We start from the raw sequence: 22,154 nt of genomic DNA, 5'->3' as shown, positions 1-22,154 counted from the left end.
CCCACTCAGCTGACGTTTATTCAGTAGCTGTTAGGTGATGGGCCGCTGTAGGAAACATGTTGATGAGTAAGATTCAGTTCACATTCTCCATGAGCTTCTTGTATAAACAGACTGGTAGCCATGTAAAGAATGGGCTGTGGGACAGAGCAGGGTGAAATAAGCTGTCATGATTGGATGGCCAACAGGATGGCCCAGTGGACCACCAGACTTGAGGAGGGGAAAGAGGGGCTCTTGGGGGTCCATAGGGAAAGGACTGGAAGCAGCAAGCTTGGCCAGCCTCTCGGATGACGTGGCCTTCTGGTAAGCCAGGGCCCAGGGCTGAGAACAGGCAACGTGTTGAATAACAGGGACTCCTGGTATATGGTGGGAGGTGGGGGCTGGAGAGGATTGTGAGGCCAGGTCCTGGAGAGCCCTGACTGCCAGGTGGAGGAGTTTGGGTTTGATTCTAGGCTTGGGAAGGCCTCCTGAAGAGTTCTAAAGAAAAGTGAGAGGACTTAAGAAGGGTGAGGTGCTGTTGTTAGAAGTAGGACTTGGGAGAAAGAGCAGAAAGGAGTGGGTTAGATTTTGGACAAGTTGATTTGTATACTCCAGGGTCATTCATTCAGGGAGATAATTGACAGTTCTGGTCCAGAGCTAAGGATAGAGGTTTAGGTTTGTGTTTGTTATTTTGTGCATATGTGTTATATTGAAGCTGAGGGGGAGATACTGTTGGGTGAAGAGGTCTCTCGATGGAACTTGGGAGTGCGCCTGCAGCTAAGAGCTAGTGGAGGAGACAGATTAGAGCTAGGAAGTCAGGACAGGACCCAGAGGATGTGGTGAGGGGAAGGCCAGTGGGGCTAGAGAAAGGTAGGTGTTCCCAAAGTTTGATCAGGATTGATCACTTCACTGTAGACAGTCACCTTCTTGTCTCTGTTTACCATCATTATTATATGTCAAGCCTGATGTTTTATTTTGCCCAAAGCCTTTGGACCAGGGAGCTTCCTTGGTGGCTCAGACAGTAAAGGATCTGCCTGTGATGCAGGAGACCCAGGTTCGATCCCTGGGTCGGGAAGACCCCCTGGAGAAGGGATGGCAGCCCACTCCAGTATTCTTGCCTGGAGAATCCCATGGACAGAGGAGCTGGGTGGGCTGCAGTCCAGGGGGTCACAAAGAGTCAGACAGGACTGAGCAACTGACTTTGAACCAGGAACCTCTTGGGTGTAGGTCAGTGGTTCTCGATCCTCTACATGCTCGTCACCAGAGTTATTTTAAAGAGTTCTAATCCTGGGGTCTGTTGTAAGGGACACAGGCCTTCCCGGGAGATTCCGGTGGGATGCATCTAGGATGCGGAAGGCTGCCAGCTATACGCAGCCAAGTAAAGAACCCCTGGCCCAGACCTCTGCATGCTGCGTTCCTCGCTTGTGCTTTTGGTGGCCTGGCCGCCGCCTGGGATGACTTCAGGGGCCTCCAGGGTGGCCAGCCAGGGTCTTGTCAACTGTGTGCTCGTGGGAAGCACAGCACCATAGCAGCCTGCTATATCTGTGTTAGTAGGTAGTCAGGTGGGTTAGTCATTCCAGTGGTCTGAGTAATAAATAGAGTTTGTGATAACATACCCTAAATAGATTATGAATTTTCAAAGAATTATGCTTTTTAAATGCTGAAGCAGCACATTATCATTGTTACTAATATTATTTTGGTGAATAAAGGCCTTCAAATATTGCAGGTTTGTTAAAGTTCTTGATTGTTTTGTGCTGTAGATGGTATGGAAAACACAACTCGCCGTTTAGATGATAGAGTGCCGGGCAGAGGAGCTCGCTTGCTGGCTGAATCAGATTCACGAGTCCCTTGACTCTGATTTTCTTCACATAAGACTCAACCCTCTTACATGACTGTTGTGTCAAGTCCTGGGAAGAATGGACTGTCTGTCCGTAGATGCTGCAGCAGCCTGTGAAGAGAGCTGGATGCGCCACTTTTGGAGCATGCAGTGGTCATAGGTGAACTTAGTCTGGATTAGGATTGAGCGGGGCAGGGCTCGGCGCGAGGGTTTTGTCATCTGGCGTTGTCTAGGCCTGTGGGTGAGTGCGGGCGGTGCAGGGCAAGGGTGCTAACGCCTGTTCCTGTCTGCCGTGAACCAGGCTGCCAGAGCTGTGGAGGGAGAGAGCAGACAGAAGTTCTTCACCCAGGATATTAATGGCATCCTCCTAGAGTGAGTATCTTTTGTTTCTTTGCATCTGCTGTTACCATGCAGGGGTTTTGCAGGCCTGGGGAAGTGGGAGTACAATTGAGGGAAAAGAAAGCCCTGATGAGATTTTTAAAAATTGGTTTCTATTGCTTTATTGTGGTTTTTTATAATAGAAGTCAGGGGCGGGGACATAAGATGTTTATCTCTAGGAACTGCTAGACCATCCTAACCTGAGGCAGCAGACGTTGGGACTCCATGTGTCTTCGTCACGGCATGCTGGGGAGGGTGTTGTGCCGCCTGTGAGGCGAGAGCAGGGAGCAGGCACCGCCTGCCCGTCTCTGAGGAGAGGGAGCGACGGCTCAGTGCAGGCCCGGGCCCTGCCCTCAGGGAGCTCCTCGGTGAGCCTGGTCGCTCTCCTGGTCGCACTTGTGTTCTGAGGCCGGTGCTCACCCTCCCACTCCCCATCTCACACACACGAGCCTCTGGGACACCCTACTGTATGAATTGGATTAAAAAGCAAAAAAAGCCAAAACCCGCACATACAAATCCAAGCCAGACTCTTTGTATCTGGCCCACCAGGTTTGCCAGTTTCTCTCCTGGTTGCATTGTGTACCAGAGGAAGCTGACTACGCAACCGCTGAGGGTTTTGCATGTGTGAAACCAGTGGTCCAGACCAGGGAATATTCTAGCAAAGCACCTTGTCTGGCCAGGACAGAGGGAGATTGGCCGTTGGGGTCAGGGAGCACCTGAGGGTCTGCTCAGGTGAGGGGTCTGTGCCCGGGACTGTGCCAGGTCCAGAGAGCTCAAGGGCTGGAAGGCAGACTGCGTTCTGCTCACCTCAGTAGGGATGCTGCAGGCATGAGGATTTCCTTGACCACGGAGTCAGGGACAGAACTTGGAACTATAGGGGAAAAAAAGGGAAGCTCTGCTGGAAACTGTTTCCTGTCAATCCCAAGTAACTTGATTACTTCCCAGCTTGAAAGCATTTATGCTTTCTTTGTTTATGAAACTTAGAACTTCAGAGCTTATACTCTTGGAGACTCAGTTTTCTTGACACCTTTGACTCAGTCTTGTCTTTGACCTGAGAACCTTGGTGCACTCTGCCTAGCCAAGTTCATCGGGTTTGTTGTGCTGGCCGCTCCGTGATGCTGTGTGACTGGCGAGATAAGGCTTGGCCCACTCTTGGCTCCTGCAGATGAGAGGTGCTGCGGTGGGTAACTCTGCTCTGTTCTTCAGCATAGAAGCGCAGACCCGGGAGCTGAGCAGCCAGACCCGTTCTGGAGTGTATGCCTACCTTGCTTCCTTCCTGCCCTGCAGCAAAGACACCTTGGTCAAGCGTGCCCGAAAACTGCACCTGTGTGAGCAGGTGGGTGACCTTGCAGTGGAGCCCTGTGGCTTCGGGGCCCAGTGGGGAGGGTGATCGCATGCTCACAGGTGCCATAGCTGCTGCTGCACTGCCTCCGTGTGGTTGGTTATGCTTAGAGTGTGTCCTCAGTGTAAAAAGTGACGTGTAAACCAGACTCATGACTGGTCTTGCTCTTAGCAGGGTGGGCGTCTGAAGGAGCCGCTCCAGAAACTTAAGGAAGCCATTGGCAGGGCCATGCCGGAGCAGATGGCCAAGTACCAGGACGAGTGCCAGGCCCACACACAAGCCAAGGTTGCCAAGTAAGTGTGTCCCCTCGCTGCCTTCAGCATCCTCATCTCTTCTGAGAAGTCCTGGGGGGTGGTGGGGGACGGTGGGCAGGAGGAAGCGGGTCTGTGGTGACCTTGGGGTCCCGCCTAATCCTTCCCACTCTCTAGGATGCTGGAAGAGGAGAAGGACAAGGAGCAGAGAGAACGGGTCTGTTCTGATGAGGAGGAAGATGAGGAGAAGGGGGGCCGGAGGATAATGGGACCCCGGAAGAAGTTCCAGTGGAGTGATGAAATCAGGTGTGCCCAAACTGGGACCTTGCCTCAGTGGAGGGTTTGTGGGGCCAGTGTCTGAGCGTGTTCCTGTGTTTCTAATGAAGGTTAGAATCTTTTTCTTTAATTAGGGCTGCTGAAAGCACATGATTGAAACCTTGAAGAAGCATTTGGGATGGTTTAAAGGTTGTGACTTCTGTCCACTCTGCAGGGAGCTGCTCTGTCATGTGGTGAAGATCAAACTGGAGAGCTTTGACCTGGAGAAGAGCAAGGCCCAGTCCTGGGAGGACTATGTGAAGGCGTTTCTGGATGCCGAGGTCAAACCTCTCTGGCCCAAAGGCTGGATGCAGGCCAGGTGAGAGCCCGTGGGCAGCCAGTGTAGTCAGTGTGACCCTAGGGTGGAGCATTTTTGTGGACCATGTGATTCTCCAGGCCAGAATATTGGTGTGGGTAGCCTTTTCCTTCTCCAGGGGATCTTCCCAACCCAGGGATCGAACCCAGGTCTCCCACATTACAGGTGGATTCTTGACCAGCTGAGCTTCAAGGGAAGCCCATTCTTGTGGTAAAGAGATGTTTTGAGTGATTCTTCTGTGCCAGGCCACCAGAGCCCCACCCTCAGAGTCACAGACTAGTGGATTGGACTCTCATCTCACCTGAGAAACTAGGGGCTTCTCTGTCTCCCTGGGAAGAGGGAGTTATTTGTGGGATTTTGTGTTCGTCATTCTTTATCCCACTTCAGTTCTATGTCTGTATGCCCTTTTCTGCTGTGACATAATGGCACCTACTGGAAGTTGGGAGGCAGGTGCATGTCGGGAACATTTTAATTTTCTGAACAGAATTCTTATTTGCAATTGGCAGGAGTGACTGCTTCTTAGAGCCAAGTGCCAGACTTTTCTAACAGGCTACTTTGTGTTACATAGCTTTCCATGAATGGACTACATCTGCAATACACAGAGAAAGTTTCCTGTGACTTGGGGGGGAGAGGAGTGGTGAAATATACTTAATGTAAACTTTAGCATCTTTCAGGGCACAGTTCAATGGTGTTAAATACACCAACTCCGCATTTCTCCTCCCCACAGACCGGGGGGCCACCATTCTACTGTCTGGTTTTGACTGCTTTAAGTACCTCATGTAAGCGGACTCATACAAAGTGTTTGTCTTTGTGTCTGGCTTACTCCACTCAGCATAATGTCCTCGAGGTTCATCAACTGTAGCATGTGTCAGAACTTGTTCCTTTTTAAAGCTGAATAATATTCTCCTGTATGTATACATTTTGCTTATCCATTCATCTATCGATGGTACTTGGTGTTGCTTCCACATTTAAGCTATTGTGAATGATGCTGCCGTGAACGTGGACATACAAACGTCTCTGTGAGACCCTGCTTTCAGTTCTTTCACATGGACACCTAGAACTGAAATTGCTGGGTCATATGATGATGTGTTTAATTTTTGAGGCACCACCATAATGTTTTTCATAGTAGCTGTTATCTTTTTACATTCCCACCAGCAGTGCACAAGGTTCCAATTTCTCCACATCCCCACCAACATTTGTTGTTTTCTCTTTTTTTGGTAGCCATCATCCTGATGGATATGAGGTGGTGCCCCATCGTTCACTTTGCTAGTGGTTAGTGATATTGAGCATTTTTTCATGTGCTAACTGTACATTTGTATATCTTCTTTGGAGATGTTTATTCAAGTCTTTTGCCCATTTTTAAGTTGGTGTGCTTTTTTGTTGTTAAGTTTTAAGAGTTCACTATGTATTCTGGATATTAATCCCTTATCAGATACATAGTTTCCCAATATTTCTTTGTTCTCTGGGTTGCCTTTTTACTCTATGGATCTTTCAACCTAGATGAAATGGACAAGTTTCTAGAAACACAAAAGTTACCAAGACTAAATCAGAAAAAAATAGGAAGTCTAAATAGGCCTATAATTGTTTATTGTTTATTCTCTATTTTTCTTATTTCTTCACTAATCTTTATTATTGATATATCCTTCATTCTGCTGGGTTTAGGTTTAGTCCTTCTTTTTTCTGTTCCTTATAAAGTTGAGTTGTTGATTCAAGACCTTCCTTGTTTCTTCATGTAAGCAGTTACACCTAAGAGTTCTCTCTCTCAGCACCACTTTTCACCGTGTCCTGTAGGTTTTGGTATGTTGTGTTTTCGCTTTCATTTGTTTTTTTAAGTATTTTCTAATTGTCTTCGTGATTTCTTCTTTGATCCGTTGATCATTTAAAAGTATGTTGTTAAAAGTTGTTTTGTCTAATGTATCTGCCTTTTTTTCTTACAATTTTGTTTTCCAGTTTTCCTTTTGTTACTGATTTCTAACTTCATTCCCGTTGTGATCAGAGAAGACACTTTGTTTCATATCTGTCTTTTAAAATCTACTTAGAGTTCATTTGTGGCCTAACATATGATCTGTCCTAGAAAATGTCCCATGTGCACTTGAGAAAGTGTGTTCTGTTGTTGTTGGGTAGAATGTTTTTGTGTCTCTCTGTTATATCTAATTGGTTTATTGTGTAAAGTCCTCTGTTGCTTTATCCTCTATCTGATTATTCTAGGCATTTTTGTGAGGAGGTATTGAAATCTCCTGCTTTTATTGTAAAACTGTTTCTTTCTCTCTTCAGTTCCATCAGTTTTTGCTTCATATATTTTAAAGGTTTGTCAGGTGCATGAATGTTTATAATCATTATATCTTCTTGCTGTATTGAACCTTTTATTAACATATAATAGCTTTCTGTATCTTTGTAACCTTCTCGAGTGAAAGTCTGTTTTGTCTGATGTTAATACAGCTGCCTCTGCTCTCTTGGTGATTTTTGCGTGGAGTACCTTTTTCAGTCCTTTTGTTTTCAATCTGTTCTTGTCTTTGGCTCTTGTAGCTTGCCTGGAAATCCCACGTACAGGGGAGCTGGTGGGCTACAGTCCATGGGGTCGCACCAAGTTGGACATAATTGAGCACAGCGCCGCAGCGGCAACAGACAGCATGTAGTTAGATCAGATCATGCTTTTTACTTATTCTACCAGTCTCTGTCTTTTGATTAGAGTGTTGAATTGTTATTTTTTAAAGTAGTTACTAATACTTCTGTAAGTTGATTAACATATAAAAACTCTGCCCCCATACAGCTCTGCTGCTGTCACAGAAGTACATTTTTATACATTGTGTGCCCCAAAACATAAACTAATAGTTTTTAAAATGCCTCTTAAATTATGCAGAAAACAAGATTTAGAGTTACCAACCAAAGTCATAATAATATTTACTAGCTTTTAAATTAGTATTAGTCTCTTAAATCATACTTTATGATTACAAACCATTGTTATAATGACACTGTCTTCTGTAGTGGTCTTTGTATATTCACCTTTCTGAGATCTTTAACTTTGAAGTGCTGTTTTTTCATTTCACCTTCAGGACCCATGAGCATTTTTTAAAGGATAGGTTTTTTGATCATGAACACCTTCAACTTTTATCTTATCTGGGGATATCCTCTACTCTTCGATTGAAGTATAGTTGATTTACATCTACCCCACTCTTGAAGGTCAGTTTTGTCAGATAATAGGGTTCTTAGTTGACACTGTTCTTACTTCAGACTTTGAGTGTATCAGCCCACTGCCTTCTGGCCTCCAAAGTTTCTGATGAGAAATCTGTGGATAATTTTGTTGAGGATCCCTCATGTGTGATGATTCAGTAGTCTCTGGATGCTTTCAGTATTCTGTCTTTGTCTCTGCCTCTTGAAAGTTTGATTATCATGTGTTTTGGTGTGGGTCTCTCAGTTTCATCTCATGTGGAGTTCTTTGCACTTCTTGGATATTTATATTCATACATTTACGCTTACATTGCTTGCTTTCACATTTGAAAAGTTTCAGCCTTTGTTTCTTCACTCTTCTCTGGGCCTCTTTCTCTGTCCTCCGGGGATGGGCATGCTCTGAGGGTGTGTGTGCGCTTGATGGTGTCCCATGGGTCCCGCAGACTCGGATTACTTTTCTTCAGTCTTTCCTTGCTGCTCCTCAGTCTCCATCATCTTCATTGTCCTGTTTCAGGTTCTTTGCTTTTTTTCTGCCTGCTCAAATCTGCCTTTGAATCTCTCTGCTGAAATTTTCATTTCCATTATTGTCTTTTTCAGTTCTAGAATTTCTTTTTGGTTTCTTTTCAGGTTTCTTATTTCTTTATTGATATTTTTTCACATTATTTTCTTTCTCCACATCTTCCTGTAGTTCTTTGTCCACCTTTAGGACAGTTGTTTTTGTCTGGTGTATCTGCCATTTGGTCTTTTCTCAGAGACAGTTTCTATTGATTTGTTTTTTCCTTTGAACGGGCCATATTTCTTGTTTCTTTATGTACCTTGTGTTTTTGTTGTTCTTGTTGAACAGCAGATGTTTGAATCTAATAATGTGATAACTACAAAAATCAGATTCTCCCCTTTGGCTGGAGTTTGCTGGTTTTGTGTTTTGTTTTTAGTATAGGCTGTCTCTGTGTCAAGGATCAGCCTGAGGTGTGAACCTAACATGATATTCTTACATCTTTTCCAAGCTTTTCCCTAGGCACACGCAGTCACTTTCTAATTTCTCCCACATATTTTTTTTTTTAATGCTCTAGTCTTTAACATCTGACTTCCAAAAGGGGGAAAAATGATAAAAAAATAAGAGGTTAAAGGGGGTCCTGGCCCTTTAGATCCCCTGGCAGTTGCTTCAGCAGCAGCAATGGGCTGCCGCCCTGTGTCTGCACCTCCCACCCCCGTGATCAGAAGCAACGATCGGCCATCAGAGCACAGGTCCCTGGTCTTTGGAGACAAGGTCCTTTTTCCCACGCTGGTTCCCACAAGCTGTGTGCAAGCTGCTCCGGGAACGCCTGCAGCTGCGGGCCACCGGGTGGGCGGCTGCTCCTGTGCTGAGCACCAAGATGAACCGCAGTTTACTCGTCTGAGTCCTCCCCTGGAAGCTGCAAGCTTGAACAGCCTCTGAAGTTACAGAGTAGTTCCGTCAGATGGGTTCAGCCAGTGTCGTGTAGTAGTTGTCCAGGTGGGAGACCACACCTGGTGCTTCCTGCTCGGCATGTTCCCAGGACCTCCCCATGGAGCTCGGGAGTGTTCTTGGTCGAGCAGGCCTTCTCTTAGAGTCCCTTCAGGTGGAACTGCTCTTCTCACTGTAGATTGGACTCCCAACGGTGTGTAGGAAAGGGCATAAAGAAAATTCTGTTGAGCTTCTCTGGGAAAAGTTGTGCCTTTGAAGGGGGATGAGAAGAGATGGTGAGGAGAGTGCTCCTGCCGTTAGGGGAGGAATCACTCTGAGAGGTCTGGGGCAGAGTCATCGCCTTTTGGGGGGAATCCCAGCTCTGTGGCTTTCGGGTGGTCAGGCAGCTACGTAAGGCCCTCAGCAGCCCCCTGGCATTAATGGGAGGTGGGGAGGCTCGGGGAGCAGACTGCTTTCAGGGGCTCATGAGGACTTCCCCGTGTCTCTCTGTTGCAGGACTCTGTTTAAGGAGAGCAGACGAGGCCATGGGCACCTGACGTCAGTTCTGTGAGTGTCTCAGTGTTCTCACTTGTCAGGACTGCTGGCATTTTTATCTCTGGGGAGCTCCTCTCAACCTTTCCTGTGTTCACTCCTTTGCACAGGGCCAAGAAGAAAGTAATGGCCTCTTCCAAAATGAAGGTGAAGGTGAGTCAGCCTGCCTGGTCGTGTGCCACCTGCTCTTAGCTCTCTGCAGCCATGCTCCTGGCAGCTCATGGAGCTTTGCTGGTCTGGGGACAGCTGTTCGGGATGAGGTTGTACCAGGAGGCAGCCTGGCCCACAGGAGGGGCCTGGGGTCTGCAGGACAGAGACCTGACCTGGTCCACTAGTGCCCTCCAGCCCCAGGTCTAGGAAGCAGCACCTACCTGGCCAGTTCCTGGGGTTGTTGTAGAGTTAAATGAGGTCTTCCTGGTAGCCCTCTGAGAATCATTGAGCCCTCGAAAATGGGAAGTGTCATGGGTGAATTGTCCTTGCGTCGTACGGAAGAGCGCCCCCGAGCCAAGTGCAGGTGAGCCTGGATTGGCATCAGGCAGGCAGGAGTCTGTGTCCAGCTGACTGACAGACACGGAGGGGAGTGCAATGGCTAGAGACTGGAGACTGTGAAATGACTTTGATGTTGCAGAGCTCTCTTGATGTAGTAAAATTGCTGCTTCACCAAAATTTTTGCCAATTCCTGAGGCTCTGTAGCACCCCTAACTGTCCCTAAGCAGCCCGAGGGAAGCAGCATGCAGATCAGTTATTCCCAAGTGTCTTTTGATATCCTCTGATGTCCCGAAGACTCACTGCACCAGGTGCTGGGGAGGCGGGAGTGACAGGACAGACTCTGAGCCCAGAGGGGAGTTAGGTGCTGGAGAAACCAGGAGGGAGAGAGAGCGAAAGCAGTCCCCTTTCATCCTGATTGCGGCTGGGAGCTAAGGTGGGGTGAGAGCCAGAAGGGAGCACATCTTGTTGTTCAATTCGTACAGTTTTTCAGAAACAGAACGCAGTTTCCTTGTGTGTGTTGCAGTGGCAGCATGCCTGGGTCAGCCCAGCCCCGCCCAGCCATGGCCAGAGGGTGGCAGAGGGTGGTGGGGTCGCAGCCTTTCCGAGTCCATGCAGGCCTGCCTCCTGTGCCTTTCCGCCCTGGCTTCGCGATCACACTGGAAGGCCCGCTGTCTGTCTGGTTTTCTCACACTTGAGTTCCTTCAGCAGGGCCAGGGTTGGCATCTTTGGACATTTGTAAACACGAGCCTTTCTGCTTGCCTTTAGGAGTCATCTGCTAAGCCAGATAAGAAGGTGTCCATCTCATCAGGCCAGATGGGCAGCCCCCTGGCTTTGCCTTCAGAGCACCTGGGAGGAGGCCTGGGCATGGGGGCCGCAAGCCGGGAGCTCTCATCCCAGGCATCTGGCAGCCTCGCTCATCCTGCTCCTATCAACCTGGAGGACTCGTTGGATGGAGACTTGGTCCATAATTCCGCCTCCTCGTTGGAGGCAATGTCCAAGGAACTGGCTGTTTTGAACAGCAGGGCTAGTGGGAGCTCAGAGTTCCCACTGCCCGCACCCGTGAAAGTGCCTGCAGAGAAGGTCGCGGGTGTTCTGTGTCCAGAAGAAAAAAGGAACTTTCCAAAGCCCAGCCCTTCTTCAGCCCCTCCACCCTCTAGCTCTCTGCAGTCACCCCTCAATTTCCTGGCTGAACAGGCTCTGGCCCTGGGGCAGTCCTCTCAGGAGAAAAAAGCAGAGAGTTCCGGCTACAAAGAGCTGTCCTGTCAGGCAGCTCTCGGCAAGGGCCCGCCGGAAGGGCAGCAGCTGAAAGCCAAGCACCACGGCTTGCCGCGGACGTCTCACGCTCCCCCGGCAGGCACCACCATGCCCAGCCCCCAGGTCAAGGTCTTTCATGCCGGCTCGCAGCCGCAGAAGAGCTTCACCCCTCCGGCTCCATTCATCAATAAGCTTCAGGGCCCGAAGCCGGGCTCCCCTCAGTGTCACCGGTCCCTCCTGCAGCTTGTCAAGACAGCAACCAAAAGCCAGAGCTTCCATGCTTCCACGCCAGCCTCCTCAGGGGGCACACCAGCCTCCAGCAGCAGCTCTCATAAGACCCCAGCTTCATGCTCTGCTGCTGTGAGCCATCCAGCAAAACCACACTCAGCCAGCTCTTCAGGGCCCACCTACAAGACCAGTCCCTTCCTGGGCTCTGCCTCCAAACATGGGGTGTCGTCTGGCAGCCCCTCGTCTGGAGGAACACCGGTTCAGAGCCCTGCTTCTGGGAACCTGCTCCCCGCGGCTCAGCCTCCCTCCACAGGACAGTCTGCCGGCCGACCCATCCCTGGCCCTGCAGTGAAAAAGCCGCCTGTACCCCAGAAGTTGACCCTGGTGGCCCCTCCTGGTGGTCCCAATGGAGATTCTAGTGGGGGAACCCAGGGCGTGGCCAAGTTACTGACCTCCTCCCTGAAGCCCAGCGCGGTGAGCAGCGTGACATCGTCTACCTCCCTGCCAGTGAGTGTCCTGCTGCGGCCCGCCGCCCTTGTGGGCCTTGTGGGCAGGGCCGCTGGCCTCGCCCTGGTCTGAGAGTGAGAGCTGATGCTCACGGTCAGGTAGGAACAGCCAGCCCGCCAGTTGGAAGGAGGACCGGGCTTCCTGTTTTCAGGCCTTTACTTTTCTGGTGGCCAGACTCCCAGGAAAGCCTGAAAAGTCTCCTGGGGAGGACGAGCAGGGCAGGACTGGGCAGCTCTGCGTCTGGAGGTTGTGGATCCGGATGGCCAGAGGGTGTCAGGAAACTCGCCCTGCACAGCCTCCTGCCCGTCATCTCTCCAAGCGAGCATGTGAAACTAGTCCTGCCCTCAGGTGGTCAGTTACAGGGATGTCGTGACCAGGAAGACTGGTACTTCTCAGGGTGGTTCTGTTGGGTTTGAGGAGACTCTGCACGTGAGACAAAGGCGCCGTGACCCAGCCCCTGGCTGTTGAGGCTCGCCTCGCGTGGTTCATTACAGGAGGTTTGGATGAAGGTTGGGGAATGAGAGCTTATTTTTTCTTCTTTTTTCCCATATATAAGAGAGTGTGGTTGCAAAGAGCAAACCTATAGAAAGGTGTGTTTAGCAAAGCTTCACTCGCCTCTGCCTTCCTCCTCCAGCCCTTTTAACTGCGTTCCTTAGTTTCTAGGTTTTTTCTGTTTCTTTGTAAAAACTAAAGGGAAATGCCTCTGTGTGTGCTTGTGTGCGTGTGTGTGTGTGATGGAGGTAAGTATACACATGTTGCTCTATCCCTGTATTGGTGGCTGTCCATGTATGATGCTCTCTCCTTCCTTTCTTGCACAAAGGAGGCATAGTTAGTACCTAAGTGAGCGCTGCTCGGGGAGCCCTTCTCTGCCGGTTCTCACAATGGTCCTCCTCCCTCGGGGCTGCCGCTGAGGGGCAGCTGGCGTGCACGTACCCCTCTGCAACCCACCCCCGGTGCAGTGCCAGCTTCGCTTTGTGAGTGGGCTGGACCTCTGACCCCTCTCTGCTTCTTCCCCAGAAAGGAGCGAGTGGGGCTGTGCTGTTGACTGGCTCCTCACCCTTGAACCTGCTGTCTTCATCCTACAAGGCTGGCAGTCCCAAACTCCCTGGGGCCTTGAACTCGAGCCCCTTGGGGATTATCTCCCAGCTTCCCCTCCACGTGATCTCCTTCAGTGCTGACTCCTCTGCTAAAGCGGGGGTCTCCAAGGATGCCATCGTCACCGGCCCTGCCCCTGGGACATTCCACCACGGCCTCGGCCACAGTAAGTGCCCCCTCCTCCGTCGTGCCGGAGCACGGGGGGGGCCCGGGCCTCCGTGACCAACGGGCTCCGCTCTCACGTGCTGGGTGCCCGTGTGTCTGGTGTGTGACCATGGGCAGCCTCCCCGGCAGTGTGCCGACCCCCAGCCCAGGCTGTGCACCCGGGACCAGGGCAGTCGGCCGTCTGCGGCCCTGGGGCCCCAGGCTGCTCCCCGTCAGTGCGTTTTGTCCCCTCCCCCTCTCGTCTCCTCTCAGGTCTCCTGGCCGGCGTGCACTCCAGCCCGCCGCGTGCAGCGCCTCTCCCGCACACTGCCGTGTCTGCCCACCTCCCGCAGAGCCTGCCAGGTAATTTCCAGGTGGTCCCAGTGCCGCGAGCACTGCGGCCGCTCCCCCCATCAGATGCCTTCTCTGCTGCCAAGGACAGTGTCTCCCCCGGTTGTCACTGTGTTGTCTCGGTTTGTCCTTGGAGGCTCGGGCGTCTCTGTGGTGCTTGGCGCGAGGGATGCAGTCGCCCCCTCACTGACACCGGCCTTGCCCTGTGTGATCGCAGAGGCGGGCGCGGTGGCCTGAGTGCTCGGCTTAGGACCTCCTCGCTCTCAGCTCCGTGTTTCCTCTTCAGTGTGACCGAGACTGGAAGGGTGACGGTGCTGACTCCTGGGGCAGGCCGGGGCACTGCAGGCCTTTGGGGTCACACTGCCACCCCTTTCAGGTGGGACCAGCTAACAGGACTCGACCTCAGTGTGAGTGAAAGGGGGAGTCGGGTGGCAGTGGCAGGTGGCAGTGGCAGGGCTTCAGGAGGGACCCTGACCCCTCACGGAGCGTGTGTCCAGGAGAGGAGCAGCGTGCGCTTCAGTCCGGGGGTGATGCGGGGGCTTGGGAGCACGACAGGACTAGGCAGTGTCCTCCTTCCCTGGCGTCTGCCCTGCAAACAGCAGTGGCTGCAGAAGGGGCCAGCCTGCGAGCCCTGGTTCACAGCATGGGAGAGGGCACAGGCGCCCCGAGCCAGCACATGCCCAGTGGGCAGGCCGCCTGGCCCCATCCCGGGACCTTGGCTCTCGGGTGCACATAGTGCAGGGCCGGCTGCTCTTCCCGCTGCTCCACACCTGCTGCAGACACGGCCTGGGGGCTGCACTGATGAGTGTCCTGAGGCTGATGCTTAATAGTGGATGCCAGAGGCCATCTGCGTGCAACGGTGGACGGCAAGTCCCTCAGACAGAAACATGCTTTTTTCAGAGAAAGAAACTGGGGCTAAGCCTGTGTCAGCAGTTACTTCCTGTTCCTGTGGAGAAAGCAGGGACTTGTTCCACAAACTGGTGGTCTCCGAGCCATCCAGGCGAGAGCGGGTAGCATTTGCAAGACTGCACTGCCTGTGTTTGCTTTTGGTAACACTCTCAAACAGAAACTAATGGGAGTGCTATTGGAAACGTGACTACTGATGTGTGAAATTTTCAGGAAAAAAGGGAAAAGTGTTTTCTTGTACCATTTCCTTCCTGTTTTTCCTCTGGGAGTTAAGAGGCTGCCTGAAAAGCATCCGGGCTATTAGAGACCACTTGAATGTCTCTCTTTAGACACTCGTTGTGTTGTAGGATTACACTGAGTGGTCATCAGTGAGAAGCCTTCTGCTGTCTCAACTCTGACTCGTGTCTGCTTTGCTTTCTTCCCTGTGTGGGCTCAGAACATGAGTGCCTGTGAGCTTGCCCTTCCAGACCAAGGTCTGCAGTGGAGGGGTGCTCGCTGTATCTGACAGGCCTCACCAGGAGCCGGGCTCTGCCCCGGGATGGCAGCTGTGGCTGGGAACGGAAGCGGCACTTGCGGCACAGATGGCGCTCAGCCAGCGGCCGCCCTCCCAGCACCGGCGCACTGCCTGTGCTGCAGATGACCTGCCAGCGTGTCCGGCTCCTTTGAGCCCCAGAACACTCGGTGTTCAGGGGCTTTTGCTGTTTCAGAAGTGGTCCCCTTGAGGTTTGGTTATTGCTGCCTTCAAGGAGTCAGAGATCCTGAGAGTCTTGTGTTCTGTTTTTGCTTACTGTCTTTCAGATGCTTCTCAGCTTCATGGGAAAGGGCCCAGTGTACCGAGGAAATTGTGATTTTCAGGGCAAAGGCTGGAAGCTGAACAAGGAGGTCTCAGAAGTTGGATAATAATTACGCTCTGCCATTGGTTTCCTTCTGGAGAAGGCGTGAGTGCTAAGTGGAGCATCTCTTGGCACGTGTGATGTGCCTTCAGTTCAGGGAGCAGCCCTGTGCTTCTCGGGGCCCCGGCCAGCCTGGTGCTCGGCGCCTTGCAGCTCTGTTGCAGACAATCGTTGGAGGGGCAGCGCTAGGCCAAGGAGCATGCCGGCTCGTGCTGGGAGCTCTGGTGGCGGGGCAGAGCAGGTGGCCCAGCTCCTCGTGTTTGGCCAGAGTACCTCATCGCACCCTACTGGTCGGGGCTCCTTCTGGCCATAGTGGGCTCCCTGGTTGGTCAGAGTGTCCGTCCATCCTCCTGGCTCACATCCCAGCTGGGAGAGGTACCTTGTTCTCTGAACAATACTCAGAACACCCAACGTGTGCTCATCGTGGGGGCCAGTCTCTCCACTGAACATGACAATGAAGCTCTTTTAGAGAAAAGACCTTTGTAGATTCAACAATTGTGGTAGGATTTTTAAAGACACTTATTTTTGGCTCAGTTTTGATCCTTACCATTAAACGCATTGGATAGAATTGGACTGTTCTCCGCACGTCATGTTGTTCCTAGGAAGACATAATTCCAGTGCCTTTATGGTGGAGCAGGACTGGACACGTCCACTCGGCCCTCTGAGTGGGTCTCAGATGAAGACCTTTTTAAAGACATGTCTGTATCTAAGACAGAGCCAGCTTCTTTGAGTTTTCTATGGTTGCACATCACAACCTGGGCCATCCTGACTGGAAGGTCACCCAGGCCCCCGCCTCCCAGGTCCCAGCTCAGCCAGGGCCTCCAGTTTGTTTCTCCCAAGTTCATGCAGGTAGGCTGCAGAGCCCCGAATTCCTTCTTCCTCTTTTTGAGGGCTGAGGATGTGAGGAGTTCCAGGCTACAGGTAGACATTCCAGTTTATTGTAAAACCATGCTTAGGCTGCGGGCACAGGCCCTTGGGAAGTGTCTGCCGTGCAGAAGCAGGCCTTGAGGTCTGCGCTCTCCAGACAGCAGGCTCTGCTTTCACTGGGAGATGGACGGGGCAGCGCCCCACTCAGCCAGTGGCTGCTTCTCAAGGATTTTCAGGCACTTGCTTGTCCTGTGAAGTCTGAACTGACTGCTCCAGCTAAGTCATTTCCCTTATGTTGAGAGTAAACAGCCTCCTCAGAATGTGCGCCTGCCTACGTGGAGATACGGGCAGTTCTTTTGGGTCCTGACTCCCAGGATATGATGCTTGGTGTCTCGTGATTTTTCAGAGGCTGCGCGGCTCCCCGGGGAGCAAGACCGCAGCCAGCCAGCTGGCCAGGCCTCTGCTCTGACTTTTTTTTAACAGAAAAACCAACACGTGTGTCACACGGGGCCAAGTGGAGTCCTTGCCCCTTTATTATATCTATTTTTTGCAACTTGGGTATCCAGTTTACAGACTAGTCTTAGGTAGTAGCAAAAGAGCCAAAGAAGAGATTGGTATTGCTGAGCTCAGAGCGGCGCAGAGGCCGTCCGTCCGAGAGCGCTGAGCGGTGCCCCTTCCCGCCGTGCCCCACCTCCCGGCACCACCCAGCTTGCGGCCGGAGCAGGATGCCCTCCTCCTTAGGAATCTAGCGATGCCTCTTGCCTCAGGGAAACGTTTCTTTGATGGGGAGTTGATGAGGTTTCTTTTCCTTGTTGATGCTTTATTTGTGGTAACGGAAGAGTGAGTGACTTGAGCCACAGCAAGGAGGGCTGCAGGCGGAGGCATCCCGGCCACCACGCTGCGGGCTCCCCTTGCTGGCAATTCTTGGGTGTGAAAGGGCTGTGGCTTTTGTGCAGCGACTATGTTGGTGTTGGGGGTGGTGTGGAAATTGTTAATCTTGTATAAAGCAACACAATAAATTGTTTCAAGGTTTCCAGAACATCGTTTCTTACGCATTTCTTTTTACCATATTTGCAAGTAATTCTCTCTCCCTTAGGAGCTGGTAGTTGGGGAACATTCATTCTGGCTGAAAGCCAAGCAGGCCCTGGGGAATCAGCCCCACTCGAAAGAGAGGAAGAAACACTTTCCATGAAATTAGAATCAAGCCACCAGGTGTTTATTTTCACGCTATAAATACAGTTCCCTCTTCCCATTTTCTTACATAATATATGAGATACAGAGAACCCAAATTTCATTTGGTAAAAAATCAACTATGGAGTCTTAGGTGGCAGTGAAAGAATAAGCAGGACCAGGCACCGAATCCAAGGCCGACAGAGATAGTCCACTAGGAAAGTACTTCAGTTACAGAACCACAACACGTTCTCCGATGGTGCGTTCTCTTGGGACAGTCTGGCTCGACAGTTAAGCTTCACCTGAGCACCAGGGCCAGACGCTGTTCTAGTTTCTTTGCGCCTCCTTTGGTGTAGCGCCCAGATCGGTTTCCACAGGAGGCCTCGATGGCGTGTCAGCTGAGCTGGAATCTGGAGGGCTGTGAATGCTGGTGGTGGCCCCGGGGGCTGGGGCTTTGCCAAATGGAGCCCTCCCTGCCCTGAGTTTCCGGCTGCGGTGTGGAGGCCAGTGCTGTGCGGAGCAGGCTGGCCCACGGGGCTGCTGCCTGTCTTGTGCTTTAGTGGTAGATGTCAGTTGCTTCCAGGTGTCTCAGGGGGAGTCTCTTGATAGAGGAGTGTAGGAGAAGTGGCGGGGGGAGACGGGCACTGCAGGCGTGAACGATCGGGGACAAGCGGGTCACTCTCCAGGCTGAGGGATGGCTCAGTGGGGCCAGTCCCGCCTGTGGTTGTGCCCAGCAGCTGGGGTGGCGGCACACGGGGCTCTGCATGGACTGGGAGCTGTGCGGGGGCCGGGGAGAGAAGACCCGGGGGAGGGTCCCGGGCAGGAGCGAGCTGGCGGAGTCTTCCCTACTTCTGCCCCGACACCAGGACGGCCAGCTCCTGGATGGACATGCTCTTGTTGACGTAGCGGTCATACTGTGCGGGGGTTAGCCGCCCGCTCTGCAGGGCCTCTTCGATGGAGAACTTCTTGCCAGACTTCCTGTCGTGGATCACGGAGGACTCGCCACCGGGGCCCTTGACGGAGATCTCCTCCCAGTCGCACTCCTGGCTCCTGAGCTTCACAAACATGTTCCAGTCGATGAGGCCGGCGCGGTGGGCCTCCTCGGGGGACAGCTCGCGGCCCGAGTCAGGGTCGATGACCACGATGGAGCGCCGCAAGTGGTTCTCCCTCTGCTCCCGCTTGACGGCCACGGAGCCCAGGCGCCGCTGCAGCTCCTCGATCTCCTGGTCTTTGTCCCTGGAGAGCCTCCTGAGGTCGTCCAGCTCCCGCTCCAGGGACCGCAGGCGCGAGTCGAGCTGCGCCCCGGGGTCGGCCCCAGCCGTCGCGGGCAGGCTTCTTAGGCCCTGCGCCTCGGCCGCGGCCATCTCGATCTCCGACTGCAGCCTGCGGGCCTCGAGCTGCAGGCTCTGCCGCTCCAGCTGCAGCTTGTGGTTCTCCTCCCTCAGGAAGTCCAGCTCTTTGGATGACTTGGAGTTGCAGAACTCCAGCTCCGACAGCTTGGCCTCCAGCCGGCTCACCTCGGCATCCAGCTCCCTCTTGCCGCGGCTCTCGGCCTCCAGACTGCCCCTGAGCCTCTGGATCTCCTGCTCGGTGTCGCCTTTGTCCACCTGGACGCTCTCCGAGAAGACCACCTTCTCCTTGACCTCCATCTTCTCCAGGCGCTCCAGCTGCTGCTTCAGGGCCTCCAGCTCGTGCTCCAGGCCCTGCCGGCGGAGCCGCTCTTCCTCCAGCTGCCGGGCCAGCAGGGCGTGCTCCCGGGCCTGCTGGGGGTCCTGCTGCAGCACCACCTTCTGCGTGAGGGTCACCTTCTCGCGGGCCTCGCCCTCCTGCGCCTCCAGCTGCGCCAGCCGCTGCCTGAGGCGCCGCACCTCCAGCTCGGCCGCGTGCCGCGCCTGCCGCTCGCGCTCCAGCTCCCCCAGCTGGCGCTCCAGCTCCGCCCGCCGGCGCTGCAGCCGCCGCAGCTCACCGCGGAGGCTGTCGATCTGCCGCAGCTCCGCGTCAATGCTCTCGGTGAAGGCGCTCACCTCGGCCCGGAGGCCCGGCTCCTCCTCGTACCTGACCACCTCCTGCTGCACCACCACCTCCTTCCCCCGGGCCAGCTCCTCCTCCTTCTCCCGGATCTTCTCCTCCTGGGACGCCCGCTCCCGCTCCAGGTCCACCTGCTTCTTGTGTTCCTCGGCCAGCCGGGCCCTCAGGGCCGCCACTTCCTCTTTGGTCTGGGGGTCTTCCTGGAACTGCAAGATCTCCTGGACCACCTCCTTGGTCTGCACCTGGGGCTTGGCCTCTTTGAGGGACTGGATCTCCTGCTTCAGCTGGTAGATCTCCAGGTCACACCTCTCGATGAGGCGGGTCTTGTCCACGATCTCCTCCCTGAGCCTATGGAGCTCTTTCTCCGTCTCCGGGTCCGTCGTGTACTTGATGACCTCCTTGGTCACCTCCTTGACCTCCACCTGGGGGCCCCGCCTCCGAAGCGCCTCCAGCTCGCTCTGGTAGCTCTTGAGCTGCTCCTCGGCGCCCCGGTACTTGCGCTCCTGCTCCACCAGCTCCAGGCGGAGGTTGGCCACCTCGCTTTCAGCCTTGGGGTCAGGCCGGACAATCTCGCGCACCTTCTCCTGCACAACCACCTTGGCGTTCTCCTCCTCCAGGGCCCAGATCTTCCGAAGCAACTCTGTCTTCTCCCTCTGGCTGGCGCGGGCCCTGGCGGCCTCATCCTCGTACCGGCGCTGGAGGGCGCCCACCTCCCGCTCGGCCGCTGCGTCCTTCTCCACCTTGAGCACCTCCTTGACAGTGATCTTGCCCTCGGCCATGGCCCGCTCCTTCTCCAGCCTTTTGAGCTTGTCCTGCAGGAAGCCCAGCTCCTCCTCCTGCTTCTCCCGGAGCCCCTGCTCCCGCCGCTGGTCCTCCTGCAGCTGCCGGAACTCGGCCTCCAGCTGGGGGTCATTGTGCACCTTGACCACCTCCTTCTCCGTGACCATCTCCCGCGCCCGCTGCTTCTCCTCGGCCAGGGCGGCCACGCGCTGCTGCAGGAGGAGCGCCTCTGCTTCGCGGGCGCCCTTCTGCCGCCGCAGCGCCTCCAGCTCCCCCCGCAGCCTCAGGACCTCGTCGGCCTGGGCCCGGTCCGGCTCGATGCGCAGCACCTCCTTGACCACATACTCCTGGCCCCCGGCCCGGGCCTCCTCCTCCAGGGCGCGCAGCCGCAGCCGCAGCGCCTCCACCTCCCCCTGCAGCAGCCGGTTCTTGCGCTGCTCCTCGGCCAGGGTCTGCTGCGCCTGCTGGAAGCTCTCCTCCAGCGCCGGGTCTGGCACCTTCCTGAGCACCTCCTTGGTCACCACCGCCTCCTGCGGACTCTGGCTCCGCAGGGCCCGGATCTCCTCCTGGGCGCTCCGGACCTCATGCTCCAGCTGCTGCCGCCGCTCCGTCTCCTCATCTAGCTCCTTCTGAATCTTCCACGTCTCCTCCGCTCCGGGGCCCGGCTTGCTCCCGGGCAGGGCCTCCTGGCTCGCACCTGCCTCCGGCTGCTGGGAAGGGGGAGACCACGCAGGGTTAGCGCCGGACTCCATGCAGCTGGTCCCCGTCTTGCCACCCGCCAAGGGTCACACTGCTTGTCTTGCGGTCCCCAAGGGACACCACCCCCCCACCCCGTGCTCAGTGTCGGGGCCACTAGAGCCCTGGGCTTCCTTTTGAAATTGGTAAAACCACTAGCTTAAACGCATCTGGGAAAATATCTTAAAGCCACAGAAGAGTACGACGTGACGGCCACCCGTCTCTTCCGGTCCTGTTCCTATAGGATGTGCTGTGCTGCGCTTAGTCACTCAGTCGTGTCCGACTCTTTGCGACCCCGTGGACTGCAGCCCGCCAGGCTCCTCTGTCCACGGGGATTCTCCAGGCAAGAATACTGGAGTGGGTTGCCATGTCCTCCTCCAGGGGATCTTCCCAACCCAGGGATCGAACCCAGGTCTCCCGCATTGCGGGCAGATTCTTTACCATCTGAGCCCCCAGGGCAGCCCGTATCCTACAGGACACAGTCACCTTTGTCACACATGTATTTTTGTGCGCGACGTGTATTTATCTTTTCCACACGAATGGTGGCCCCCCATCTGCATGCGCCCTGTTGATGGCGCTTATGAGAGACTCCACAGCGGCCAGAGAAGACCACCTCATCGTACGACAGTTTGATCGTTTTCCCTTGTGTGGACAGTGGCCCAGTCAGCCAGGCGCTGCTGATGAACACTGAGTCACTTCCAGTGTCTCTCAATGTTGTTGTCAACATTTTCGAGTTTTAGAAGTAAGTTACCTTTTACTGGGTACTCAGCAAATGTTTGCGGGACAGGCCACTTAGGCTGGACTCATGCCCACGGGGACGTGGGGGGACGTGGGCATGGCACTGGCGCTGCCCTGCCCTGTTGGCAAGGGGCCACACCCCCTGGCCACCTCTGTTTCTCTGAGGCAGAGCGAGCCTAGCGTCTTAGCTGTTGGGACAGTTTTCAGTAGGATGCCTTCCTGAGACCCATTACCTGTCTCAGGAGGATCAGTGCAAACTCCAGGTTCTGCAGCCTCTGTCTGTTGATGGCATTAACTTCTGTGAACTTGGCAGCAAGAGCCGCTTCCTACAGGAGAGCAGACAGACAGGAATCAGCAAGCTGAGCAAGGTGTTCGAAAAAAACCTGGCATCTGGGGAGAGATGCCAAGGAG

General features: G+C 53.9%; 2 protein-coding genes across 4 annotated transcripts in view; one reads left to right on the top strand and one right to left on the bottom strand.

The window, feature by feature from the left end:
- UBN1 (ubinuclein 1) overlaps positions 1-17,331 on the top strand; it is a 32,713-nt gene extending 15,382 nt beyond the window's left edge. The window contains exons 8-18 of one of the 2 annotated variants that reach the window (XM_043455921.1): positions 2,115-2,185; positions 3,398-3,527; positions 3,708-3,826; positions 3,962-4,090; positions 4,275-4,418; positions 9,523-9,573; positions 9,669-9,711; positions 10,813-12,036; positions 13,054-13,297; positions 13,549-13,638; positions 15,331-17,331. In XM_043455921.1, the coding sequence (XP_043311856.1) occupies positions 2,115-2,185; positions 3,398-3,527; positions 3,708-3,826; positions 3,962-4,090; positions 4,275-4,418; positions 9,523-9,573; positions 9,669-9,711; positions 10,813-12,036; positions 13,054-13,297; positions 13,549-13,638; positions 15,331-15,380 (2,295 nt within the window). In that variant the 3' untranslated portion in view covers positions 15,381-17,331. Of the gene's footprint in view, positions 1-2,114; positions 2,186-3,397; positions 3,528-3,704; positions 3,827-3,961; positions 4,091-4,274; positions 4,419-9,522; positions 9,574-9,668; positions 9,712-10,812; positions 12,037-13,053; positions 13,298-13,548; positions 13,639-15,330 lie in introns of both variants that reach the window. The other variant, XM_043455920.1, reaches the window with a different exon arrangement.
- Positions 17,332-17,486: 155 nt separating this feature from the next.
- Positions 17,487-22,154, bottom strand: part of PPL (periplakin) — a 48,575-nt gene continuing 43,907 nt past the window's right edge. For both annotated transcript variants that reach the window (XM_043455919.1, XM_043455918.1), the window contains 2 exons: positions 21,977-22,069; positions 17,487-20,980 (listed from right to left, as the gene is read on the bottom strand). In XM_043455919.1, the coding sequence (XP_043311854.1) occupies positions 18,308-20,980; positions 21,977-22,069 (2,766 nt within the window). In that variant the 3' untranslated portion in view covers positions 17,487-18,307. The remainder of the gene's footprint in view (positions 20,981-21,976; positions 22,070-22,154) is intronic.

This window comes from Cervus canadensis, chromosome 32 (assembly GCF_019320065.1).
Source record: "Cervus canadensis isolate Bull #8, Minnesota chromosome 32, ASM1932006v1, whole genome shotgun sequence".
NCBI lineage: Eukaryota > Metazoa > Chordata > Mammalia > Artiodactyla > Cervidae > Cervus > Cervus canadensis.
The sequence above is the reverse complement of the archived record's forward strand: the minus strand, read 5'-3'. Positions and strand labels throughout refer to the sequence as shown.